The 26142-nt window shown below is 44.0% G+C and overlaps 1 protein-coding gene across 1 annotated transcript; it reads right to left on the reverse strand.

The window, feature by feature from the left end:
- Positions 1-1304: 1304 nt before the first annotated feature.
- Positions 1305-25780, reverse strand: CCNC (cyclin C). The gene is made up of 12 exons (XM_066612936.1): positions 25664-25780; positions 24030-24136; positions 16524-16608; positions 16268-16337; positions 14900-14951; positions 12445-12500; positions 10374-10409; positions 8525-8616; positions 6480-6547; positions 6017-6096; positions 3867-3985; positions 1305-2915 (listed from the first exon to the last, which is right to left on the reverse strand). Exons 1-12 carry the CDS (start codon positions 25693-25695, stop codon positions 2861-2863), a joined length of 852 nt encoding a protein of 283 aa, XP_066469033.1. The 5' UTR covers positions 25696-25780; the 3' UTR covers positions 1305-2860.
- Positions 25781-26142: the final 362 nt, after the last annotated feature.

Genomic DNA, 26142 nt, shown 5'->3' on the forward strand with positions numbered 1-26142 from the left:
TGAGGTGGCTAAGTTTGCAGATGACACCAAACTTTTCTGAGTGGTGAAGACCAGAAGTGATTGTGAGGAGATCCCTCCAAACTGGCAGAATGGGCAACAAAATGGCAGATGCGCTTCAATGTCAGTAAGTGTAAGGTCATGCACATTGGGGCAAAAAATCAAAACTTTAGATATAGGCTGATGGGTTCTGAGCTGTCTGTAACAGATCAGGAGAGAGATCTTGGGGTGGTGGTGGACAAGTCGATGAAAGTGTCGACCCAATGTGCGGCGGCAGTGAAGAAAGCCAATTCTATGCTTGGGATCATTAGGAAAGGTATTGAGAACAAAACGGTTAGTATTATAATGCCGTTGTACAAATCAATGGTAAGGCCACACCTGGAGTATTGTGTCCAGTTCTGGTCGCCGCATCTCAAAAAAGACATAGTGGAAATGGAAAAGGTGCAAAAGAGAGCAACCAAAATGATTATTGGGCTGGGGCACCTTCCTTATGAGGAAAGGCTATGGCGTTTGGGCCTCTTCAGCCTAGAAAAGAGGTGCCTGAGGGGGGACATGATTGAGACACACAAAATTATGCAGGGGATGGACAGAGTGGATAGAGAGATGCTCTTTATACTCTCACATAACACCAGAACCAGGGGACATCCACTAAAATTGAGTGTTGGGAGAGTTAGGACAAAAGAAAATATTTCTTTACTCAGCGTGTGGTTGGTCTGTGGAACTCCTTGCCACAGGATGTGGTGACGGCATCTGGCCTGGATGCCTTTAAAAGGGGACTGGACAGGTTTCTGGAGGAAAAATCCATTACGGGTTACAAGCCATGATGTGCATGTGCAACCTCCTGATTTAATAGGTAGTAAATAGGGGCTAAGCAAACAAAACACTATATTACCTCCCATCTGCTTCAGCAAGTTGTCCCAGTGATTCTGATTGTACACAAAATAAAGCTCAAAGATTCTTTCAGGTTTATTTCTTAATCACCATTCAGTCCTGCTTGTTGCCATTCAAGTGTTTGTAATGGGACATTTTAGGTAGCAATTGTATGAAAGGTGATAGCTTTTCTCCAAGTAGAAATGATAAAATAAATTCTAAACTCATACGTTACATTAGCAGAGAGCCCAGGAACTATAAGCTATAGTTCATATCCTTCAAGCCCCATTAAATTAGGAAGGCAACCTACTTACAACTGTCACTGAACATTCTTGTTTTTCTACACCTGATTTCTGTAACACCACACTAATAGAAATGGTTTGTGAATCTTAAATTCTGCAATAAAAGCCCAGGACACAGTTGTTTTGCATTATTTTTATTCCTATCCAGCTAGTCCATTTTACAAATCAAGCGTTTAAAACCTCAAGGGAACAAAATTAACTTCCAATAGACTAGAAGGACAAGGTGTCTTCAATCAATCACGTTAGCAAGGGTGTGGAACAAGATCACAGGCATCAACAAAAAAAGCAGAACAAATAGAGTATGAAAAGGCAAGAAACACATCACTTCTTGCAGAAGTGTTTTTTGTAATAGTTTCGAAACACACTTTATAAAAATAACTTCAACAGTTAAGTGCAAAGAGCCCAAGTATTTGAATACAAAAACACTTGGCTACACTTAATTGAATGACGGGTCAAGTAAAGGCAGACAATACTGCCATTTTAATCAAGTTTTAGAACAAGCACCATATGACAAGGCTTTTCAATCCAACATTCCTTTGTTTTTATATCAACATTGTTGTCATCTGGGGTAAAAAAGACTTTAGAGTGAAATACAGTAGTTATTTTTATTTGACTTGTTTTATGGTAGGTAGGAAACAGTTACTTCATTATGAAATGCACATTCTGTTCACCAAAGTTTAAGGGCTTTGAACCTAAAGTCACAAATATGGCCCTCTGTTTTAAAAATTATAAAAGCTACTCATTGAGCTTGTCTAGTTAAATTCTTCTTACAGTAATTTATAATAAATAGTGTACTGTGGAGTAAGATCTAGGCTCTCATCTGAATAGCTGCAGTTTTCTCAAAGTTCTGTAACAAATCATTAATAGTAACTATGAAGCCAGACAAACCACTAGCACACAACATCACATCCATGATCACAACCTCCAGTTGAGATTCTTTTTTAAAGATTTGTTACTTCTCATCTTGATTGGATTGCAAAATTTGACCTGCTGTTAGTTGTATGTTGACTTAATTATCTAGCATTTTAAAAGGGTGAAGTGTTCTTCCCCAACAGCAGTGACAAGTTGCATTATACATATTGCACTTTATGGGGTATGCTGAATTTCGAATTCCACTAGCAAACTATAGGTACTGACTAAGAGCACCTCTTTTAAGTTCAGACAAGGAATGCAACATTTCCTCAGACTAAGAAGCTTCCCCCACCCCAGCGATTTACTAAACAAGTGCCTTCTCTGTCTTGCACAATATCCTGGTAATTTACCGATAAATTAGAATTTCACATTTACATTTCAAGCCACCTTCTGTGGTTAAAACTAACCTTAGGGGCAATCAAGATCCAGTTACACTCACCCAACAACCTGTTAACACAGTTTCTCAAACTCTGCTACTGTCTTTTCTCCCCCACCCCAAAAAGTACTGCATTCCATACATATAAAAGTGAATCATTTTTCTAGCTTTATCCGAGGCTTTCAACTTTAAAGACCGAGACGTTTCGTTAAAATACGTTCATATCACAATTCAAATGAGTGTGTGTGTTGAAAGAAAAGCTCTCAATATGCTTGACAGAAACATTCTTCAAGTTCTTTCTGAAAAGACACTGTTGAAACCTTCTGCCCATGTCTTCTACACAGGAAAAGATCCCAGCCTATCCTCATCTAAAATGGTCCACAATGAGTTTCTTTGGAATGTCTTAAGATTGGCTGTAGCTTGAATTTTGACTTCCATTTGGACCTTGGTCACCTTCACTGTTTGGAGTAAAGCAGACAAGAATGCATACATTTATTTTTTACTTTATCAACTTGTTCTTCCTTGGAAAGCACAGAGCAGCAGTGACTCCCAGGGAATCTCTGGTTTATCTGTTGAACACTGCTTCTGAAGCCTGCCTATTCTGGTGATTAATCAGATCCTGTACACAACTATACAGTTTATGAAGGGCCCAGTCCTATCCACCTTTCAAGCACCAATCCAGCTGCAATGCAGCCCCAAGTTAAGGCAACAAATGTTCCCTTGCCCCGAGGAGGCCTCTGTGATTGCCCCTCCACTGCAGGCTGCAGCACACAGCCTGCCGGCATGGCTGCATCATTGCTGGAAAGTTGGATCAGACGGGCCTAAGTCATCACTACATCATTCAGTGTACTGGAGTTGTATATTAAGATGCTCTTCTGCGAATAGAAGAAATTCCACTTGTGTGGAGGGGGGGGGGTTGCTCATCTCTCACCCAATGCCATCTTGGATCCAGAAAACTTCCCATCCCTCAGGAGCAGATATTCAAGGAAAAGCATAGGGAGCTGCAGAGGGAAGGGGGAGATTGGCAGAAATCAACTCCCCCTCCCCCTGAATGTACAGAACTTCTCCCTTTCATAGAAATACACCTACAATCCCTTTGATTCAAGCTGAGACAGTTCAGAGTACGTTGCCTACTTAGTTCTAGAGAGCCTATCACGTAATTTCAAAATAAAGCTAGTAGTGCAAACACTTGTAAAAGCTTGCTAGGGTCAAAAGATACAGCTCTCTTCATATCCCACAGCAAAAACAGCCAGGAATGCCCTGGACAGAATTAGCTCAATGGAAGATGACACACTGATAAAATGCTGTGTTTATATGCCCAAATATGATAAGCCCAATTTTGAATTTTTCCTCCAACTTCCACTACTGCTTTTGTTCGAATACAGACAGAAAAAAGGGAGGACACTTACCTGTTTGGAGGTGGTTTTGGTTTAGGCATCTTACTTAGAATAGTTGCCATTTCTTTCCTTTCGTCAAAGTTCTTCCATTGCTCATACAGTTTCAAGATAACCCTGATTATTTCTAAAATCTGAACAAAATATATATAAATATATGTTTACAGAGGACACTGCCAACAGAAGTTTGTATGCATTCTCCTTTCTATGCCTACAACTGGCACACATTTTATATACATTAAGCAAGTACGAGGCCACCGTGTGACCAGTGAGCTTTCCCTGGAAACTGCCCACTGTCTGATACTAGTTTATACTTCGGGGAAAGAAAAAGGGGGGGGGGCAGAATGTCAAAAGGTATGTTTACCTACCCTAAAATATTGACTGCCTTAAGCCTTTGGTACTTGGGGATTTGTTTTTTTTATGAGCTTGAATTTGTCCAGTGGTTCCCAAACTAGGTTGTCAAAACGTCCAAGCCAGGAAAGCCCTGTTGCTGCCTCCTTAAGGGGTAGGGCAACAGTGGCGATGAGATCTCCACAATCATGCTGCTGCAAAAAGAAGAGTTTCTTTAACATACCTGGGGGTTGCTCTGCCTCCCCAAAGGGTGTGGGGGAGCCCATGGCCCCATCTGTGGGCCTCCCCGAGCCTCAGAACTACGCCAAAAGCAATTGTGACCCACTTCCGGTTTTTGTTATGAAACCGGAAGTGGGTCACAATAGCTTCCGGGTGCAGTTCTGAGGTGAGGGTAGGCCCGCAAAGGGTAGGCAAAGCAAACCCCAAGTTTGTTAAACCCAAACTTTCTGCAGCAATCATGGAGGTCCTGTTGCTGCTGTTGCCCTGCCAAGACTTACAGTGGTCCCTACTTTCTTGTAAAGTTTGGAAACTGCTGTCCTTATCCTATTTGGAATTAACATCAAGTAACCTCTACCATGTTACAAGACCCTATGATATTGTAATGATGTCACTGCAATTATTCTGGCATGTCCAGATCAGTTGCACGTTGCTCTGAACAGCCCACTTTTTTCACTTTATTTTCAAAGTGAAAGAAGCGGGCGGCTGTCAGGCTGCCTGCTTCTTTCACTCTGAGAAGAAAGCAAAATAAGTGGCTGGCTGGGCTGCTCAGAGTAGCACGCAACTGATTTGAGCGTCGGGGGGGCAGGTTCTCCTGTTTCCCTTGCAACCACTTGGAGTGGTTGCAAGTTGTTCAGAACAGACACCTTTTTTTTCTTTGAAAGAAGCAGGTGGCCACTCCAAGCGACATGCAACCACTCCAAGTGGCTAAGGCGGGAGAGTGGATGGCTTTGCTGCTCCTGTAGGCATCCTGCCCAGGCTCACTTGCTGCTGCTGACCCCCGCCCAGTACACAAGGGATAGATTTTGCTCTGGTGTTCGGCTATTAAAACAATCACAGCCATTTTCAATTCTTGCTCAGGTTGCCCATAGCTTTCCAATTTAGCCGAAGAGTTTTGCAGATGCTTTTGGTGTTCCAAGTTCTCACCAGTTATTTATTTAAAAGATTTATTTCCTGTCTGTCCCCCTAAAATATAGGGCACTCAAGGCGGCTTACAGTAAGGACAGTTAAAACAATGGAACAGTAAAATATCAATGCAAAATTAAATAGCGCCAAAAATTAATACAGCAGCCTATCTAAAAAATTAACAGGGAACAAAAATGTAACTATAAATTACAAAATAAAAACAGCAAAGATAAAAAATAATCCAAATACCGGACATATTCAAGAGGGAAAAGCAAGATGAAAAAGGAATGTTTGAGGCCTTGCTGGAAAGCCAGCAGAGAGGGCGCAGTTCTTAATTCTACCAGAAAGAAGTTCCATAACAATGGTGCTGCCACAGAGAAATCCCTGCTTCTTATCACCGTCAATCTGGCTTCCGCCAGGGCTGGCACATGCAGCATGACAGCTGACCTCATGAGACAGGCCAGCTTATATGGGAGCAGACAGCTCTTCAGACACTCTGGACACAAGCCTTTCAGGGCTTTAACAAATGCGCAACATTTGTTGCCGAACCATTATGAAACATTTAGCTCTCCCATTGTGCCGAACACTCTGGTACCAGCATCATTCCACTCAATATGAAATACAAAGCTAGCATGCAAATTTTCCAGAGACTGTATAAATCTGAAGTTAGGATAGTAAAAACTTTTATCTACCTTCTCCATATCAACAGAGAGTTCAGCAAACCACTGCCTGGCATCCTTCTGCTGAACAACACAGGTCACATGGAGGCAAGCTACAAAGTAAACAAAGGTGTATGTACATAGAAGGTTAAATACAGTTTTTGCAGAATAAGGTGAAATACGCCATTAACAGAGCAGGACATTTCCCGAACATTTTCTCTGTACTACTGTCTCCCTCTCAGTTCCATTATGCCATTCTAGATATTTCTCATAACTGCTACACTTTTAAAGATGCACATAACAAGCCTAGTTTCTCAGTTTCTTAATGAGATTTTTTTTCCTAATTGGATGTCTGCAGTATCAAAAGCATGTCAGTTATTTGAAAATGAAATGGTTTAACCCGATGTACAGACACTTGAATTTCTACAAAGATGGACTCAATACTACAATATTCCAATTCAAATAGCAATAAAGCATTTTTAATGTTGTTACCTACCTAGAGCTATCATGAAAGGAGGGTACAGCAGACAAAGATCAGTTCTGTATGTGTCATTCACTATCCTCCTGCACGAACAAAAGCAACAGATCAATATGTCATTTAGGACTCCATGCCACAGAGTCGAAATAACACTGTAGTATTTATATGCACAGGCACTAAGGTTTAAGATGTCTTAGCATATTTGGCATCAAGGACAGTCAGGCACGCCTGCGCAGTTGAGCAAGCTCAACCAACCTTGAAAATATGTTGGGTCATTGAACTCTGTGCCTGTGAGCAGCAGAATGTTATGAAGGAGACTCTTATCTAGGAATGTGTTTGTGGTTAAGTTAGAACTAGCTAGTAGGCAGCCAGTATGAATCTTAGCATCCTTGTGGAAATTTCCCTACTACGTAACCTTATATCATGTGTTTTGAGATTTAAAAAGCTGGGTCAGGAGCTGGGAGATTTCTTCTCCCTTGATTTCATTCCTGCTCCTGCTTCCAGCACTTTCAACCTCTCTGAAACCTGTGTCTGTTGTCTAATTCTTGCCATGGCTTCTCTGCAACATCAAAGCAGCATCTTAAGCTGCTCCCAAGTAGCACCAAAATGCTACATAACACAAAATGAACAAAAGAGCATCTACTTTAGCATTTTGTTTCCATGATGGCCAAACAGCCACTTCTCAGAAGTCTATAAACAGCAGAGAAAGACATACTTCTCTCCTGCCATTGCTCCACTGCAGATGACTTCTGAACTGGTAATCAGAGGCAGACAACCACTAAACATGGAGACAGTTTATATCTAGCCATCACAACTAGCAGCCATTGATAGACCTTTCCTCCACAAATGTATCTAGCACTGTGGTTCCCAAGCTTTCTCAACCTGTCTCTGCCTTAACCTGTTAGCCATTGGCCACAGCTCCCCATTACTTTTGGAGATGGAGTAAGCCTGGTCTCAGTAGTACTTCCATTTTTTCTTCCTGAAAATAATTGGGATGAAGGGAACTAGGTGTGTTTGCTTGCTGCACTAGAATATGACCCAAGGCAGCAGAAGTCAGACTCCAACCGCTAAATAGGCCATGAAATTCCCTTCCTGGAGGTGTCTGGCAGACAAAGTCATCAAACTGCTGCTGTTGCTAGAGAGAGAAATGCATACTGGGGTTTTGCTGCAAATGGAGGAGAAAAGGCATGTGTGCAAAAAGCATGTGCAAGTGCTAACCTGGTCTGTGTCTGCTGCTGACTGGAACCTTCCCCCACCAGTCCCTCATCATGTTACAGGGCCAGCTGAAAAAGCAGATCCAGTCCTTGGTGTGTCTGCTTGGCTTTTCGATCCTCTGCTGCCTCCCACTCCCTCCCTACTTTTTCTCTGTTTCTGTAAAAAGGGAAATGTTTGCCTCTCCCTAACATGGCAACAGACTTTTGGCAGTCACTGACACCAGTGGCGGTAGGTGCAGAAGTTTTGCTCAAATGCTCCTGCTTTTGCAAACCAGAGAAACCTGATGCCTGCAGCAAGAGGAAGAAGAAGCGCTTTGCTCTCACCTCCTGGAGAAGGGATCAGGGGAAGCCATTCAGAGTGTTAGTCTCTCATCTCCTTCTCCTTCTGTCCCAAGCAACTGTGCTTTCCCAGGTGATGGGACATGGAAGAAGCCTCCGATGACATTTGCAGTAAAAAGCAGGTTCATGTGGAAGAACGTTGTCCTTCAGCTAATCCTTCAATTTGTACTAAAATTAGTATTATTCCCTAAGGAAATGTTCTTATATTAGCTTGCATTGCCCTGACAAATTGGAAGGTTTTATTTGCCAAGCTACGCTTAAAATTCAGCGCAATTGTTTCCTTTAGGGCCCAATTCCATCCAACCACAATGCATTCCTGAAGAAAGGGAACAAATGTTCCCTTACCATAAGAAGGTCTCCATATCTGCTCCACTCCCACCTCCACTGCAGGATGCGGTGCATGTCCTCTTGGCACAGCTACATCACTGCTGGACAGCTGGATGAGGTTGGGTCCTTAATCTTCTACTATTATGCATATGAAAACACTCTAGTAAACTATATTGTTGTTACCATGCAAGGGGTAGCATCATGTCTTCTTGGCCCATATCCTGCACATACTGGAGTAGAGGTCTGTAGGGATGATATACTATCAAACAGCAGTCCTACAAGGATTTTTAAAAAAAGAAGAGTTAAATTACAGTACAAAGCTCATTGCCTTAGCATGCACTTGAAACATTCAAATGAGGAGCTTATTGTCTTCCTTCTGAGTTTCTTTCAAAACGTCTGCCTTGCAGCACCCTTGTTCCATCAAAATGAGGGCAGATGAGAACATTCCTCCATAGATTGACTGTCAACTTCCTTCTCCCTCAGGGACACCAAGTGACACAACCGAAGCATACACAAACCATATTTGTTCACAAACTTTTAATTCTTCACTGGAAATAAACATGCCAATCAATGGTGTCATTAAACACTATAAGCAAAGAACCATGCCAAATACTGGCACTGGTTTGAAATGCAAATAAGTTCTCACTTCTCTTTGTGATAAATTCTGAATTATGCCAGAGGGATCATAGGTGAAAAGCCCTGCAATGAGTCAGGAATAGGGATGCAGCACAGAAAGGTACTATATAATAATAATAATAACTTTATTTTTACCCCGCCTTTCTCCCCAAAGGGACTCAAGGCGGCTTACAACAGGTTAAAACAGATTAAAAACATAATTTAAAAACATATAAAAGCATATTAACATATATATTGCAAACCACACACACATGGTCCCAATGTTACTCAACGTACCCCAGGAAGGTCGTAAATGCATTACTAGCTTACTTTACTCAGGTTAATTGGTTTAATAGCCAATAGGCCATACACCATGCTTTAAAAATTTTAAAACGCATTATGACAAGTTTGCCACCTCTACAATACAATAAAATCTTTTTACAAACACTACTCAAATACAGTTTTAATTTTACAGGATCAAGAAGGGCTGAATATTTCAACAACCATTTCTTTAGAAATCTCTCTTGCCATTTCATTTTGGGCAATGAAAGAAAATGTGAGATGGTGTTACAGGTTCTGACAAAGGGCAGTCACAACAGTGTTCATCCAGGGATATCTTAAGGAATCAGCACCTCATATGGGCCGTTGGATGTGCATTACAGTGCTCAATCATTACTAGCTTACTGACAATATCCAAGGGGAATATAGCCAAACTGAACGGATCATATGTTTTGCTTTTAAGAAGTTGCTTAGGGCTGGATTAATTAATGTCGAGTCTTCTACAGAGCCTCAGCCACATCAAGACCGTATTATAGGACAATGATCCCAGATATCTACTTTATGAAGTTTACACTTCTCTGACTCCTTGCACTGGTCACAGACTATGGTAGCAGTTTTCAGAAGGAATACCAGCAAAATAGCAGCCACTTTTCCATATCTAAAAACCTACATGCTGGCAATAGCCTGCCCAGCATGAGGAGAGAACAACTGAGCTCCCTGACTGCAGCCATTTCAGGTGTTGATTGACTGGTAGAAAAAGCAGCTGTAGTTGCCTTTTTCTCCAGGAAGATTCTGCTTGTCATAGCAGGTTTGTGCTTACAATATTGCTGATGCTTATTGCATATGTAGATTTTGCATGCACAAGTAATAGTACAGAAACTTCCTGGGGCAGCTGTCATCTGAATTGTAGTGTAGACAATCCCCTCAAAGACATTCCCATTGCTTTAAAGATAGAGACCTTTACTCATTTTTTTTTTGGACAGTTCACACACATTTGTGGGTCACATATTTTACTTACAAAAAGAAGAATGAAAAGGCCAAAGCTATGCGTGGCCACTCACTATATCCTATTTCAGAGCATTATATTTTGCTGTATAAAATTGAACGGAAGCATCAATAAACAAAGAGAGGAACTTACCATTAATTCTAAGAGATAGAATTCACATTCTAGTATCTACAGAAATATAAAAATGAAGTTAATCAGATCAATTATCCTCCTTACTCACTGGAAGTGGAGGCCCAACCCAAATTCTAAGCACATTCATTTGAGGTAAGTTCTACTGTAACCAAGAGAACCTGCTTCTAAATAAGCTTGCTTAACATCAGGATGTCTTCAACACACAATCAGTATCCATTCATTTTTCAAGTATATTGAGTGTTAGATGCTAAAAGGTCTTCCTCTACAGTCTACACTGCACAAAGTCCCCCATTACATAACACTCATGAAGCTTTATATAGTGCAGAAGCTTTATACAGTAGGATGGATGGATGAAAGGATAGATATCCCACCCCCCAAAGTCTTCAGACACAGAATGCTGATAACTAGTGGAAGACTCAGAGCGCGGAGATAAACTTCACTTATGACAGACCAATGCATCTTCTCCTATTGCATTGCACAATTAAGGTTTTTCTTTATTTACATTTTACATGAGAGATTGTTAGAGGCTTTTCTCTAATATCACACTGGCTGAGCATAGTGAGACCTTTGGTTCAACTCATCTGTTTAGCATTCAACTTGTTTTTTATTTGATAACCTGAACATGGAGATATTGGAATAAGGAATGGTATACACATTCAGTGCACAATTCTATATTTTAAGTTTTAAATATCAGCTTAACCTCTTACCCATTTTTAGACAACATATGGAAATGCAAAATATTAACTGCCTTGGAGACTGTGAGCTCTTTCGGGACAGGAATATATTTATTTTGCTATGTAAACAGCTCTGTGAACTGTTTTTGGGTTGAAAAGCAATTTATAGAAATATTTTAAATAATACTATTCAGAATAACATTTTAAGGTAAAGAGAAAGAAACAATGCAAAATAAATAATAAAATGACATCTGAAATAAAACCTCTTGAACATTATGCTTTACTAGCATGTCTCTAAGCTCAAACAGAGCTTTATGTCTGCAGAACTAAAAAAGCTCCTTCAGTGCTTTACACAGTGAAAGAGGAAAGGTTACGTGTCCAATACAAAAGGCCACAAAAGAAAAACTTCATGCACGCTATCCTAGTCAATTTACGTACTGGTAGTTTAGACATATGCTGACATAACGTGCACATCAGTTTCATGAAGCTACAGTTTGTTGGACATAAGTCACCTATTCCCCAACCATGTTACGTGAAAATATACACAATGCAACCCGGGCCTACCATACTCAACAATAGTTTAAAAGAGATGTGGACATAACCGATGGATTATTTGGATATGTTGCCTTTGTTATCAAGTCAAATGGTATACCATCAAGACATTTGTTGGAAGTCTGCATCTTTCAGTGGCAGCAAAAGGCAACTATAGCGCATTTACATGGTTAAAGTTATGGTTACATGATGAATTTGAATGAAACTAAAATAGCAAGCAAACTACAGCTGGTTTGAAATAAGGCATTTACAGCCCAGTCCTGACCTGTCCGGGTCATGTGGCTGCAGCGGCACCGAGAACAGCTGCTGCCGCATTCTGCGCACCTCAGCCTGCTGTGGGCGGCGCCTCGGGAGAAGGGGACTTTTCCCCTGCCTCCCCGCTCCCTCCCCCTCCACGCCTCCCGCTCACCCTCTCTCCACCCTCCCCACAGCTTCCCCCTCCCTGCCCCACTCCCCACCCCCGCTTACTGTGCCATGGCTTTGCGGTCCATGAAACCGCTGAGCAGTGGAGGACGGGCATCCGCCTGGCGCTAGCCCACCGCTGGCCAGCGCTGGGCTAGCATGGGCACTGGCCCGGCAGTAAGCCTCGCAGACGTGCCTTATGGTACATTTGCGACAGTGCATTATGCCAGAAAGCCGGAACGCTGAGCTCAGGATTGGGGTCTACAAAGAATGTTTATACACATGTGGCAAGCAGGATGTGAAACTGTGGATACCAATATTCAATCCAATGTTTGTTTTTAGAATTAAATTTCATACTTCTCTCAAGAAATTTACATGCTGATGTTTCTAGGTAATCAAACCAAAAAGTCACACTTTGATTTTTCATATATTTAGATACTTACATGATTCATCCTATAAGGAAATTCCTTTGGAAAGGCATAAGAAAACCTAGTTTTCACTGCAGGAAAATGAAATCAAGAGATTTATTGCTTGGAAACAAAACAACTTAACATACTTATTTCTCTCTCAGCCTCCCAATCACAAAACACATAACCTCTAAGATGTTATCTGATCACCTTGGAGTGGGGAAGGAATGGGAAAAAACCCCAGCATTCATCGCCTGTAGGACAGAGATCTTTGGATTCAGCCTTTCCCATCCCAAAATAGGCAATAGGAGCTGTCATAATTGACAGCAGAGGTAATCTGTTCCAAAAATCAGACTAGGACATGGTTGGAAGAACATGACGAAGCACTCTTGCTGAAGGTAAGCAAGTCTGAGTTTGAACAGAGCTTGAATGGAGAGCCACTTGACTTAGGCATAGCATCCTACTTTCTATGAAGGCAGGATATAAAAGGTGATAAACAAATGACACAGGAGCACACCTCTATGTCAGAAGTTCCCAAAGTATGTGTTGTGACGCCTTAGGGAGATGTTCCCAAACGCAACAGCCCAGTCAGGGAACCTATGTCACTGCCTCCTTAAGGGGTGGGGTGACAGCAACAGTGGTGATGTGATTGCATCACTGCAGAGAACAAAAGCGCTTTTAAAAACTTGCCTGAGGGTCACTCTGGCTCTCTAGAGGGTCAGGGGAGGCTGCAAACCCCTCTGCAGTCACAAAAAAGCTACTTCCAGTTTTGTCATGAAAACAGAAGTGACTTTTTTGCTATTTACAGGAGTTTGGAGGTGCAGGGAAGACTGCAGAGGGAGTTGTAGGATCTCCTGGAGAGCCACAGCAACCCTCAGGTAAGTTTTTAAAAGCCCTTTTGTTCCCTATGGCAATGCAATCATATTGCTGCCCCCACAGTGTCCCAAACTCTGAGAATTTGGGAACTGCCGCCTTAGGGCATTAGAGCACATGCAAGGCATGCCGCAAGATATCCCTGGTGTCCCAGGTGGCAGCATCTTGGATCTTGCAAGACTTGGGCACTGGCAGCTTGGATCTTGCAAGATTTTGCAAGCTCCAAAATGGTGGCACCTGACTAAGCCAGGAAGAAGAGGGTACAGGGGCATCATGATCCAGTCAAGTTTGGGAACCACTTATGTTCCTGTCTCACACCAACCTTATAGAACTCCTCAGTCATTTTCCCCCACTAGAGATATCCATGTCCATGCAATGCACATGCAGCCTACAAACACTATTTTCCCTTCGCTAGCTGTGCAGCAGCTTGGTGGCATTTCTGGACACACAGCAATATCATCATTGCTGCCCTTCTGAGAACTCCAAACTGCACAGAGCTCAGCTTGGCAAGGGTTTGAGGTACATAGTCACACAGTTTAAAGGGGAATTTAAATTTTAAAGGGAAGAATGCCTACAATTCCAAAAAGAGCCAGGGTGGTGTAGTGGTTTGGGAGGTGAACTTAGACCTGGAAGATCCAGGTTCAAATCCCCCCTCAGCCACGAAGCTTCCTGGGTGACCTTGGGCTAGTCACTTTCTCACTGCCTCACCTACCTCACAGGGTTGTTGTGAGGAAAAAAGGAGCAGAGCAATTGTGTAGACCGCCCTGAGCTCTTTGGAGGAAGGACAGTATAAAAATGTGAATGAATGAATGAATAAATAAATAAATAATTACAAATCCTCTCCTTAACTCTGATGCTAAATGCAATAATCTTCAGTTAAAAATGAAAGCAAACAGCAAGAAACTCTGTCTTCTGAATCATATGGATTTTCCAGACTAGTCAACAAAATGCAGCTGAAGTGAATAGTCAGGAAACATTAGCAAATGAGATAGCATTACAAGGGTCCAGGTAAAGAAAAAAATATATAGCACACAGAGTGCAATCCTAAGTATGCTTGAAGCAAGTCTCACTGTTACACTGCTATTCATTACTCATATATCACCACCAGTGGCACTTTACATGCAATGTAGCAACAGGTTCCTGACCAAGGAACCTACATTACAATCTAATGTTCAGTGGGTCTCATTCTTAGGTAAGTGCGTTGGGGACAGCAATCTAAATTATGCTGAAAAGGCACTTTAAAATAAATTACCACCTCCTGAAAGTTTCTTATTTGTCAAAAGCATTTACTAATGTGGGAGCACTTGCAAGTCTGTGGAGATGAATTTTTCCACCATTACCTGTGCACACATATCTATTATTGGAAAATACTTTAAATTTAAATGGATCTTAAAATATCAGGGCTAGAGCAACCCATTCCGCTTTACTGCTCTGGAGATGGAAGACTGGATTTATTTTTTTGGATTTTTGAAACAAAACCAAATCACACAAGAACTTGCATTGCATTCGCCTATGGTAGCACCAGCGTGACAAGTGATATTTGAGGACAGCTTCCTATGATAGAAGGTAGCCATTTAATCAATGACGCTTCAGCACAGAGTGTGTGATTCATACTTACATACAGAAGTAGCAGCAGATATCAACCTTGTGTTTGAGACAACACCAAATTCCTAAAGCAAGGAAGAAACAGTTGTAGAAATCATATAGAAAGGTGCACTATACTAGAGGCAACCAAGACAAAGAGACAAACTGCTCATGATTAGGATGGGGAGAAGCTCATAGGGCAAGGTATGGAGGAGAGGGTACTCTCAATGTCAGTGCAGTGGCTCAGGCCACTGCAAAGCCCGGCCATGTACCACATCAGACCACAGTGAGCTGGAGTGGAAGGAAAAAAGTCTTTCCTCCTCCCACCACACCACAAGACAGTGTGATTAGAGGACTGGACCACAGTGACCCATGATCTAATATCCACTCAATTCTGAAGCTCACAGAGTGACCCTGGCCCAGTCACTATCCCTCCTTTCTCTTATGGCTAGCAGGCTGTGGGGAGTGGCAAACATGGTGAGTTTGTCACTGTCTCCCTTCAGCCTACTGCTGACACAGCTGCTCTGATCTGCTTTCTGCTCATTAAGTGAATCGGAAGCAGATCAGAAGGTGGTGTTCCAGTCTCCAACCTTCTCATACTGCTCCTTCCTTGCACAGTCCCTTTAAGGAAAACAGGAAATGTGGGTCATGCTGGAAGTGCTTCCTGATTTGTTTAAAGGGACTGCATGAGGAAGCAGCAATGTGAGGTGGAAGAGGGCTGGATCACTGCCTTTCACACAGATTTTTTTTTGGGGGGGGGGGTTGGAGCAGTCAAGGGTAGTTTCAGGGGTGGCAGAGACTTTCGGTCAGGCAATGGATGACCCTGGGCCAACCTTGCCCTATCTGACCTTTCTAACAGAGACAATATGGGGGAGGGTTATGTAAGCAACACTTACATATGGAATTAAAAAATGGAAGCTACACATTGTTGTTGCAAGAGCAGATTTTAGAACCCTGCTGAAGAAGGTTGCTGGTTTCTCCTCCTCCAGCAGGATCCCTGTCAGTCACAATGCTGCTGCCAGGAAGACCATTATGATGCCAGGCTGCTCTCACTAAAAGACAAGCCAGGAAATCAGCAGGGCAAACCCAGGAAACCAACTGTAACTAAGGAAGAGGAACCAACCATTGTTTTTTAAACACAACTAGAAAAATGCTCATCATTTTAAAGAGAACATCCAACACCCATTGAGACTGAGAAGACAAATCAGAACTCCAGACAACATTATGACAGTGAGATTTAAAAAAACTACTAATTACCACCATTGTGTCTCATGTCTCTTGCAGACCATGAAAAAACAAAATGACTTAATACACTTTGTTTTGTTATTTTTTAAATGGTTAAGATGGTTTCGTCTCTCCACCATCTCAAACATGTACATAGGAACACAATATTTCTACTTACCTCTACCTTGGATGCCAGAAACACACATGTGGGAGCCATTAATACAGGATCTATACTTTTTAGGGAGTACCTGAAAAGTCATGATAAATAATATTACACAGATAGAAAGAGTTACACATCAAGAGCGCCACCAAAAAATTTATCATACCAACATGAGAAGGTGTACAACACAGAAAGATAACATCTGTTGACCTGTAGGTTCTGTCAACACTTGAAGAGGGGAAAAAAGGCATACTGAAAGAGCACATGAGCCTACCTGGCATAGAATCTCTTGAAGTAGACAGTAGCAGTGGCAATAACTTGTTGTCTTAATTTCAGATGTTCACCTAGAGCCTGGATAACTTACAAACAAATACAAAACCAAGTTAAATTTTCAGACTGCAATCTTGCATTTTATTAACTGTCCTGGAAGTCTGACTCATGAAAGGATGGTTTTACCAACATTTGTACAACAACATTACACCTTATCTGATGCATGCTTACTCAGAAGTAAGCCCCACAAAACTCAATCATACAGCACAAGCCTAGGCATGTCTATTCAGAAGTCCCACTGTGCTCAATTAGACTTACTCCCAGAAAAGTATTATAGGGATCACAGCCTGCATTTCACAAACACAGGATCACCAACACATAGCCTTAGGACAGGGGTGCTCAAAGTTTTTGGCAGCTGAGCCACATCATCTCTCTGACACTGTGTCACTGGGGCTGGAAAAAAAAGAATTAATTTACATTTCAAATTTGAATAAATTTCCATAAATGAATATATTAGAGATGGAAAATGAATGAATTCAAACCAGTTTATGATCCCTTTCACACTCATAAGGGGTGGGGGGGGGGGAGATATTCCAGCCACTTTATAAGTGATTTTCAAGCCAGTTTATGATGCCATTCACACTCATAAGGGGTGGGGGGAGGGAAGGTATTCCAGCCAGTTTATAATTTCATTCATACACACAAATGGGGGGGGGGATCTTCCAGACTTTTACACACATACACCCGCCTGCTCACCTGCCCCCTTGCCCTCCCTCTCGTTTGCTTGGGCAGTATGTGCTCCTGCCTGCCCGCCCTCCTGCCCACCCAGCTGCATGCCTACCTGCCCACCTAACCACCCTTCCTCGCTCGCTAGGGCGGCATGTGCTGCTCCTGGCTGCCTGCCTGCCTGCCTGGCTGGCCGGCCAGCCAGCCTTCCCTCGCAATCTCTAGGCAGCATGTACTGCTGGCTGGCTGGCCAACCCCTCCCCTCCCGCGTGCGGGATCTCCCTCTCTCTCTCCTGCACTCTCCCAGCTCCAGGAGCATCCTGCCCATGGGCAAGGAAGGGAGAGATGGGCCCGGCGCACGCGTGGGTCTTTTATAGTGGGAAATAACGCGAGACCTGCAAGTCTCATGTTGCCTTCCCACTATAAAAGGCCCTGCACGCCCACTGAACTTGTCTTTCCTTCGCTGCCACTGAGCTCAGCGGCAGCGAGGGAAAGCAAGGTGCGAAGCTCATGTGGCGGGCCAGCGCAGGCTGGGGTGAGGGCTGAGTGCCCACTGGAGATGGGGGAACCCCCTGGGGGCTGGAAGGGGACCCCTCATGGGCCACAAGTGGCCCGCGGGCCAGGGTTTGAGCAGCCCTGCCTTAGGATGTAGGCAGCTGTCCCAGTTTAGCTCTCTCTTCCTCTAAAGAACCCTGTTAAGACTGGTCAGGAGTGTTTCCGTTTTACAGAAGGAATAACTAAGACCAGGACACTGTAAGTTTCCAGTGGTCATCTAATGCAGTGATTCTTAAACTTGCTGGTCTCCAGAGCCCTTTCTACTCCTAAACAATGGTCTCAGGGAGTCCCAGGACTCCATTAAGATATACTAATCTAATAGATTCACAGCTCAACTCAGGTCCAATTGCAGCACACTATCCACTGGACCAAACTAGTTCAAATTTAATCAAACGGCACTTAATTTCATCAAGCTACCCACGCAGGCAACGTATACGTATGAGCAGTAATTCTATATACAGGGTGTCTCCAAAAATGTACACATGTTTTAATGAGCTCTAATTCATACATATTTCACTGTAGAAAACCTGCAACACTTGAACATCTAAGAGAAGCAATTGAAGAGATGTGTGGAACCATCCCAGCCCATTTGGTGGATATCTACAGATCCCTTAGTCAATGATATCAGCAACGTATAGTTGCCGATGGGAAACATTTTGAGCACTTGGTCTGTCTGTCTAACTGGGTCAAGCAACTGCTTCTGTGTACACCATATGCAGTATTTGTGAGAATTATATTATAATAAATTTTGGCACTGTAAAGTATGTGTAGATTTTCTTGAGGTGCCATATAGTAAGGAAGAAGAAAACACTTGGCTCTCCTATGCACAGCTTGGGGTAATTCTCAACTCACTAATCCTAGAGGACTGCTCACAATGGCACTACTCCAGTGTTTATCATCATTCATCATTGGCATCCTTCAGTCTTGGGAGACTATTGAATCGCACTCTGAAAAGTGGTTCTGGAACAGCGTCTAGTGTGGCTGAAGAGGCCAATTTGGGAGTGACAATCCCTTCCACACTGGGAGCAAATGTAGTCTGTCCCTGGTGTGTCTCCCTGGCTGTGGGCCTTCCTTCTTTGCCTCAGTCTGTTGGGCAAGTGTCTCTTCAAGCTGGGAGAGGCCATGCTGCACAGCCTGCCTCCAAGCGGAACGCTCAGAGGCCAAGGTTTCCCATCTGTTGAGGTCCATTCCTAAGGCCTTCAGATCCCTCCTGCAGATGTTCTTGTATCGCAGCTGTGGTCTACCTGTAGGGCGCTTTCCCTACACGAGTTCTCCATAGAGGAGATCCTTTGGGATCCGGCCATTGCCCATTCTCACAACATGACCAAGCCAACGCAGGTGTCTCTGTTTCAGCAGTGCATACATGCTAGGGATTCCAGCTCATTCCAGGACTGTGTTGTTTGGAACTTTGTCCTGCCGGGTGATACCGAGGCTGTGTCGGAGGCAGCACATGTGGAAAGTGTTCAGTTTCCTCTCCTGTTGTGAGCGAAGAGTCCATGACTCTCTGCAGTACAGAAGTGTACTCAAGATGCAAGCTCTGTAGACCTGGATCTTGGTATGTTCCGTCAGCTTCTTGTTGGACCATACTCTCTTTGTGAGTCTGGAAAACATGGAGCTGCTTTACCGATGTGTTTGTTTAGCTCGGTATCGAGAGAAAGTGTTGGAGATCGTTGAGCCAAAGTATACAAAGTCATGGACAACCTCCAGTTAATGCGAAGAGATTGTAATGCAGGGAGGTGAGTCCACATCCTGAACCATGACCTGTGTTTTCTTCAGGCTGATTGTCAGTCCAAAATCTTGGCAGGCCTTGCTAAAACGTTCCATGAGCTGCCGAAGATCTTTGGCAGCATGGGCAGTGACAGCTGCATCGTAGGCAAAGAGGAAGTCATGCAGACATTTCAGCTGGACTTTGGACTTTGCTCTCAGACTGGAGAGGTTGAAGAGCTTTCCGTCTGATCTGGTCTGGAGATAGATGCCTTCTGTTGCAGTTCCAAAGGCATGCTTCAGCAGGACAGCGAAGAAAATCCCAAACAAGGTTGGCGCAAGAACACAACCCTGCTTCACTCCACTTCGGATGTCAAAGGGGTCTGATGTGGAGCCATCAAAGACTACAGTGCCCTTCATGTCCTCGTGGAAAGGCCTGATGATGCTGAGGAGCCTGGGTGGACATCCAATCTTGGGGAGAATCTTGAAGAGGCCGTCCCTGCTGACCAGGTCGAAAGCCTTTGTGAGATCTATGAAGGCTATGAAGAGTGGCTGTCATTGTTCCCTGCATTTCTCCTGCAGTTGTCTAAGGGAGAATACCATATCAGTGGTGGACCTGTTGGCTCAGAATCCGCACTGCGATTCTGGATAGACACTCTCTGCAAGTACCTGGAGCCTCTTTAGTGCAACTCGGGCAAGCAGCTTTCCTACAATGCTAAGGAGAGAGATGCTGCAGTAGTTATTGCAGTCACCCCCTGTTGCCTTTGTTCTTGTACAGCATGACGATGTTTGCATCCCTCATGTCCTGTGGTACGCCACCTTCTCTCCAGTAGAGACAGAGGATTTCATGCAGCTCAGTGGCAATGATCTCTCTGCAGCATTTTAGGACCTCAGCAGGGATGCTGTCTTTCCCAGGTGCCTTGCCAGAGGCAAGAGAGTCCAGGGCCACTTGAAGTTCTTCTTGGGTTGGTTCACTGTCAACCTCCTCCAACACAGGCAGGCACTCAATGTTGTTCAGCGTTTCTTCAGTAACTACGTTTTCTCTGGAAAACAGTTCAGAGTAGTGCTGCACCCAGCGTTCCATCTGCTGCGCCCAGTCCTGGATGACCTCGCCTGCGGCAGACTTCAGTGGGGCAATTCTCTTCTGTGTTGGACCTAGGGCCTGCTTGATACCATCATATATCCCCTTGATGTTGCCTGTGTCAGCTGCTATCTGTATCTGGGAACAGAGTTGGAGCCAGTAGTCGTTAGCACATCTCCTGGCAGTCTGCTGGACTTTGCTGCGAGCAGCTCGGAGGACCTGCAGGTTGTGCTCACTGGGATAGGCTTTGTATGCTGCTAGAGCTCTCCTCTTTTCCTCAATGACTGGTGTCAGCTCCTCGGAGTGGGCTTCAAACCAGTCTGCTGTCTTGTTGGTCTTCTTGCTGAATACAGACAAGGCGGTGTTGTAAACAGCATTCTGGTCTAGAGGGTTGAGCCTCCATTTGCCTGAAGATAACATCCGAAGGTCGCCAGTTCAAGGCCACCGGCACCATGCGACCTTGAAGCAGCTGACAAGCTGAACCGAGTTATTCCATCTGCTCTGAGCGTGGGAGGATGGAGGCCAGGATGGAGGCCAGATCAGAAAGAAACATCTGAATTGTTGTGGCTCTTGAAAGATAGAGCCTTCTTTCAATTGTAAAAATCCCTACGGGGATTTAAATAGCCTGCCTATGTAGACCGCCTTGAATAAAGTTCGAGGAGAAATCTGAGGATCAAGAAAGGCGGTACAGAAAAAGCTGTATTATTATTATTATTATTATTCTTGAAATGTTCCCATCTGTTGGATGCATTTGTATTGGCCGGGCCTAGAAGAATTTCTTCAAGCACTCGTGCAAATTCCTCCACTTTTCCCTGATCCCGGGTCTTGCTGGTGTCAGTGCGAGGTCTTCCTTCCTTTTTTGTGTGATACAGTTTGCAGTTTCATTCTGCTGCACCCCAGGGAGTGGTCAGTGTCACAGGCAGCACCCTGATAACTGCATGTGATCTTAATGCTGCGAAGGCTGGGGCATCTGGTGAGAATCAGGTTGAGCTGGTGCCAGTGCTTTGATCGTGGGTGCCTCCGAGAGACTCTATGTTGGGGCTTCGTGTTGAAGAACGTGTTGCTGATGCAGAGACCATGATGGCAGCAAAACTCTGGCAGGCGTTGGCCATTTTCGTTCATCTTCCCAGTGCCAAACTGACCTATGCAAGTGGGCCACGAACTGTGATCAGCACCAACTCTAGCACTGAAGTCGCCAAGGATGAACAATGACTCTTTCTCCTGGACTTTCTTGATAGTGGTGGCCAGGACATTGTAGAATTTGTCTTTAGCTTCTGCTGGAGACAACAGAGTCAGTGCATATGCACTGATGAGAGTGACAAGTCCTGCTGATGAGTGGAGCTGCAGGGACAAAATTCTTTCACTTCCCGCAGTAGGTGGGATGGTGGATTCCAGCAGGGTATTTCTGATCGCAAAGCCAACGCCATGTTCCCTGGTTTTGTTTGGTGGTTTTCCCTGCCAGAAAAATGAGAAATTTCTCTCCTTGACAGATCCTGAATCTGGCAGCCTCATCTCTTGAAGGGTGATGATGTCCATCTGCAGTCTGCTCAGCTCCATGTCGATGACAGCTGTTTTGCATGCATCGTCTATTTCTTGCAGGTCATCAGAGAAGCCAGGTGTCATTGTCCTTATGTTCCAGGTGCCCAGCTTTAGGGCAAGAGTTTTCTGTTGCGTGGTGCAGAGTTGTCGATCCGCTTGTCGGTTTTCACCCTAAACCCCATGCACCCGTGAGGTTAACGGACCGTGGCGAGGTAGCACCTTACTGGTTGGGGACTACCCAGCTTAAGGCGGACGGTAGCTACCCAATGAGATGCAATGATCTCTCCCACCGTCGGAAGCAGCCCCTGGTGTCACGCTCTACGCCAATCGAGTGAAGACTTATAACTGGTAAACTGCTGCTTCCCGTGTTGTGCCAGTTGGAGTGTCCTCTCCACTGCGCGAAGCCTGGTGTAAAGAAGGTATGGAGGAAAGGCTGTTACCCATGCAGCCAATTCCCCCTCTCCACGTCGCTGAAATGACCCAAAGGAAAGGCAGATGCCAATACAGTTGGTTCCAGCAGCATTGCAGGAGTTGCCAGAACGTGACTGTATACAGCTGCGAACTGCCTCAGGGACTCTGGCTCCTGATTTTGCCTCGAGGTTGACTCCTGAAGCCTTTTCCATAACTGGATGTAGCCACAAGGCAGTGGAGGTTTAGGATCAGAGTTTTCCTTCTCTTAGATGAGCTGCCTTCCCAGGCTAACGAGTCCCACCTACCCGGTGGCTGTTTAGTCCAGAGTTTAAGACATACATTAAGTGCAACTCTTGGACCCAAAAGCACAGTTCTCAGTTGAGCAAAATGTTGAAATATCAGTAGGCTACAGTGTTTAAATACATCACAGAATGGATGTTCTCCATCCAATGAATTGAACTGCCAGTATCAGCATGGTTGCTAGAGCTGGCAGAGGCAGCAGGTGTTTGAAGAATGACATATTTAGTCTAGGGAAAGGGAATGAGGTGTGGGTGAAGAGAAATCAGAGGAAGTTGTCAGCTGCTCCATCACAAGCCCTGCCAGCCAGTTGGCTAAGAAGCAACCCTGGTGTCAGCTGTGCAGGTAGCTCTTGTTTGGCCTCCCAGGCAAAGGAAAAGTGCCAAGCAAGTTAGAAGCATCCGTTCTGGGATATGAAGCAGAGGTGGAAGAACAGAAGGATGGAACGAAACATAAGGTGACTACTTGGTATTTTTCCTGAATTCCCCCATCCATTCTTAATTCATCTATGGCACTGCTGTATCATAATCCAGTCACTTTCAAATTTCACTACAAGTTATGCCATTTTAGTTCACACATTGTGCACAGATTTAAAAACTTGGCAGCCAAAGAATACATTTACACAGAGGACAATGGTTAAAACACACACACACTACCAAGTGAGCACACATTGCATATGGATAAAATATTATGTTATTGCCTTTGTAGGATTATCATGTCAAGGCTAATATGTAGCAGGGATCCATTTTGGACCAGGGAAGGACTATAGTTCAGTGGTACAGTACACACTATGCATGCACATGGTTACAGAATGAATATTTTTGGCCATTTCATCTCAACCAAGGGAGAATAAAATAACTAACAGCCCAATCCTATGTGTGTCCACTCAAAAGTAAGTCCGACTGAATTCAATGGGGCTGACTCCCAGGAAAGCATGCATCGGATTGCAGCCTAAGCTATCAGTCTTGGAACAGGAAAAAAAGGAGGATTTTAAACAATTTCATTATGCTTGTCAAATGCTTGTCAAATGCCAAGACCTTCTTCATAATTCATGTCTAAAGTCTTCTGTAAGGCTTAATGGAGATGTCCTATAAAAATTGACAATAAATTGTGCATTTTGAAAAATTAATACAGAAACTGTTGCATAAGAGACACAATATGTATCAGAAAATACAAGACAGAATTGAAACACTTTACCATTTGTAAAAAATATCTGCAGTTTCCAATATTCTTCTTCGGTCAAAAATTTTAAGTCCTTTTGGCGTTCCTTCAACAGATCTTGTTTATCCAAAATCCATTGTAAACTATGGAAGAAGGGAGATAAAACAACGTTCAGAGCTATTTAACAATATTGAATATATATCGTTAATTCCTGTGGCATCCAAACACAGGAAAGCAGCATTCCTTCCATTATATAGGTTAGTTTCAAAACCAGACTTTCATTTAAGCTGTAATCATAAACACACTTTCGTGAAAGTAAGCCCCAGTGAGCACAGTGGGACTTACCTGTATGCAAATATGCACAGAATTACAACATACAAGATATACTAATTTAAAGTACATGCAAAACATACAAACATAAGTACCAGCACTAAACGTTCTATCTAGCCTTATCTGCCTCGAATGTGTACACAAGTAGCATCTCTACAGATCACAGTTTCAAACACTGTAGCAACTTACTATCATCTAGGTCAGCAGTTCTCAAACTTTTTAGCAGCGTGACCCACTTTTTACAATGTCAATCTATCAGGACCCGCTGGAAGTGATGTCATTAACCATGGCCAGAAGTGACATCATTAAGCAGGAAAATTTTTAACATCCCCATGCAACAAAATCAAATCAAATAAATTAAAAATTTACGATAAGTATTCCTAACCTTCCCAAGCAGTTGCTGATCTATTTAAAAAAATATTGCCCAAACTTCCCAAAGGCCTATCCACACTTACTTGGGGCTAGACCATTGACTATCATTGTTAAAATAGTCTGTAGAACTCCTTGACACAGGTTGTGGTGATGGCATCTAGCCTAGATGCCTTTAATAGGGGACTGGACAAACTTCTGGCGGAAAAGTCCATCACGGGTTTCAAGCCATGATGTATACGTGCAACCTCCTGATTTTAGAAGTAGGCTACCTCAGAATGCCAGTTGCAAGACAGGGCACCAGAATGCAGGTCTCCTGTTGTCTTGTGTGCTCCCTGAGCCATTTGGTGGGCTGCTGTGAGATACAAGAAGTTGGACTAGATGGGTCTTTGGCCTGATCCAGTGCGGCTCTTCTTACATTAGTATGTGAAAAGCACTTGGTTCTACATGAGATATTCACCTTATTTGGGCCGGATCTTTACGAGGCTCGGGAATCCAGCATATTCTCTACATACACCCTATACTTAGGCTGCAATCCTATACATGCTTTCCTGGGAGTCAGCCCCACTGAGAACTTCTGAGTAGACATGCCTAGAATTGTGCTGTGAGCTCTTTCTTACAGTTGATAATAGGAAATGGGGAGAACTTTTCTTTGTATGGAGTCACCATAACTAGGATACTGCTCAGGAATTGTTTTTAAGTTGTATTTTTAAAAGCTCCAACCAGCAGGCACACACTCCTTCCACCCATGTTCCAACACCCCACTTGCAGGGACACTCCAGCTCCCAGTTACTATCTTGAATGGACTTAGGCTGCAATCCTATCCACCCTTACCTGGGAGTAAGCCCCATTGACTACACTGGGACTTCCTTCTGAGTAGACATGCCTAGGCTTGGGCTCCTGCTCCTCAGGAGACACCTCTTCCCCGCACCTCCCACTCCCAGGGGCACCCAGAGCAGGGGATCACTTACTAATGCGAGCTCTGCCAGAAGTTCCCTGCCATGGAGAGGAGTCTGAGGGCGGCTCTGCTCTTCTCTGCTCGTCCAGAGCGACTGGAGACCCAGAGCAGCCGCCTCCTCCTCTCCTCCCCCGCCACAGGAACAGCTTCAGCGGCAGGAAGGCAGCAGCGCTCAGCGAGGCGGCAGCTCCAGCCCCAGTGCTGTGCGCTCTCCCTTCTCCTCCGCCCGGCGGCTCGCGGCTGCTCTGCACGTCGGTTCCCAGGCCAGCCGGTTCCGCGCTTGGCAGTGGAGATCAACAACACCCCGCCTGGCCTGGCCTGCCCTGGCCCTTCTCCTTGGCTCAGAAGCGGGTGTGGGGTTTGCAAGTGCAAGCCTGGTCGCCAGCAGGTGACTTGAGCCTGCTTACTAGCAGCCTTCCTGCCAAAGAAGCCTGTCTTGCCCAAGAAATACAGGCATCAAATACAAACCACTTATATTTTGGAGACACATTT

This window comes from Tiliqua scincoides, chromosome 1 (assembly GCF_035046505.1).
Source record: "Tiliqua scincoides isolate rTilSci1 chromosome 1, rTilSci1.hap2, whole genome shotgun sequence".
Lineage (NCBI taxonomy): Eukaryota > Metazoa > Chordata > Lepidosauria > Squamata > Scincidae > Tiliqua > Tiliqua scincoides.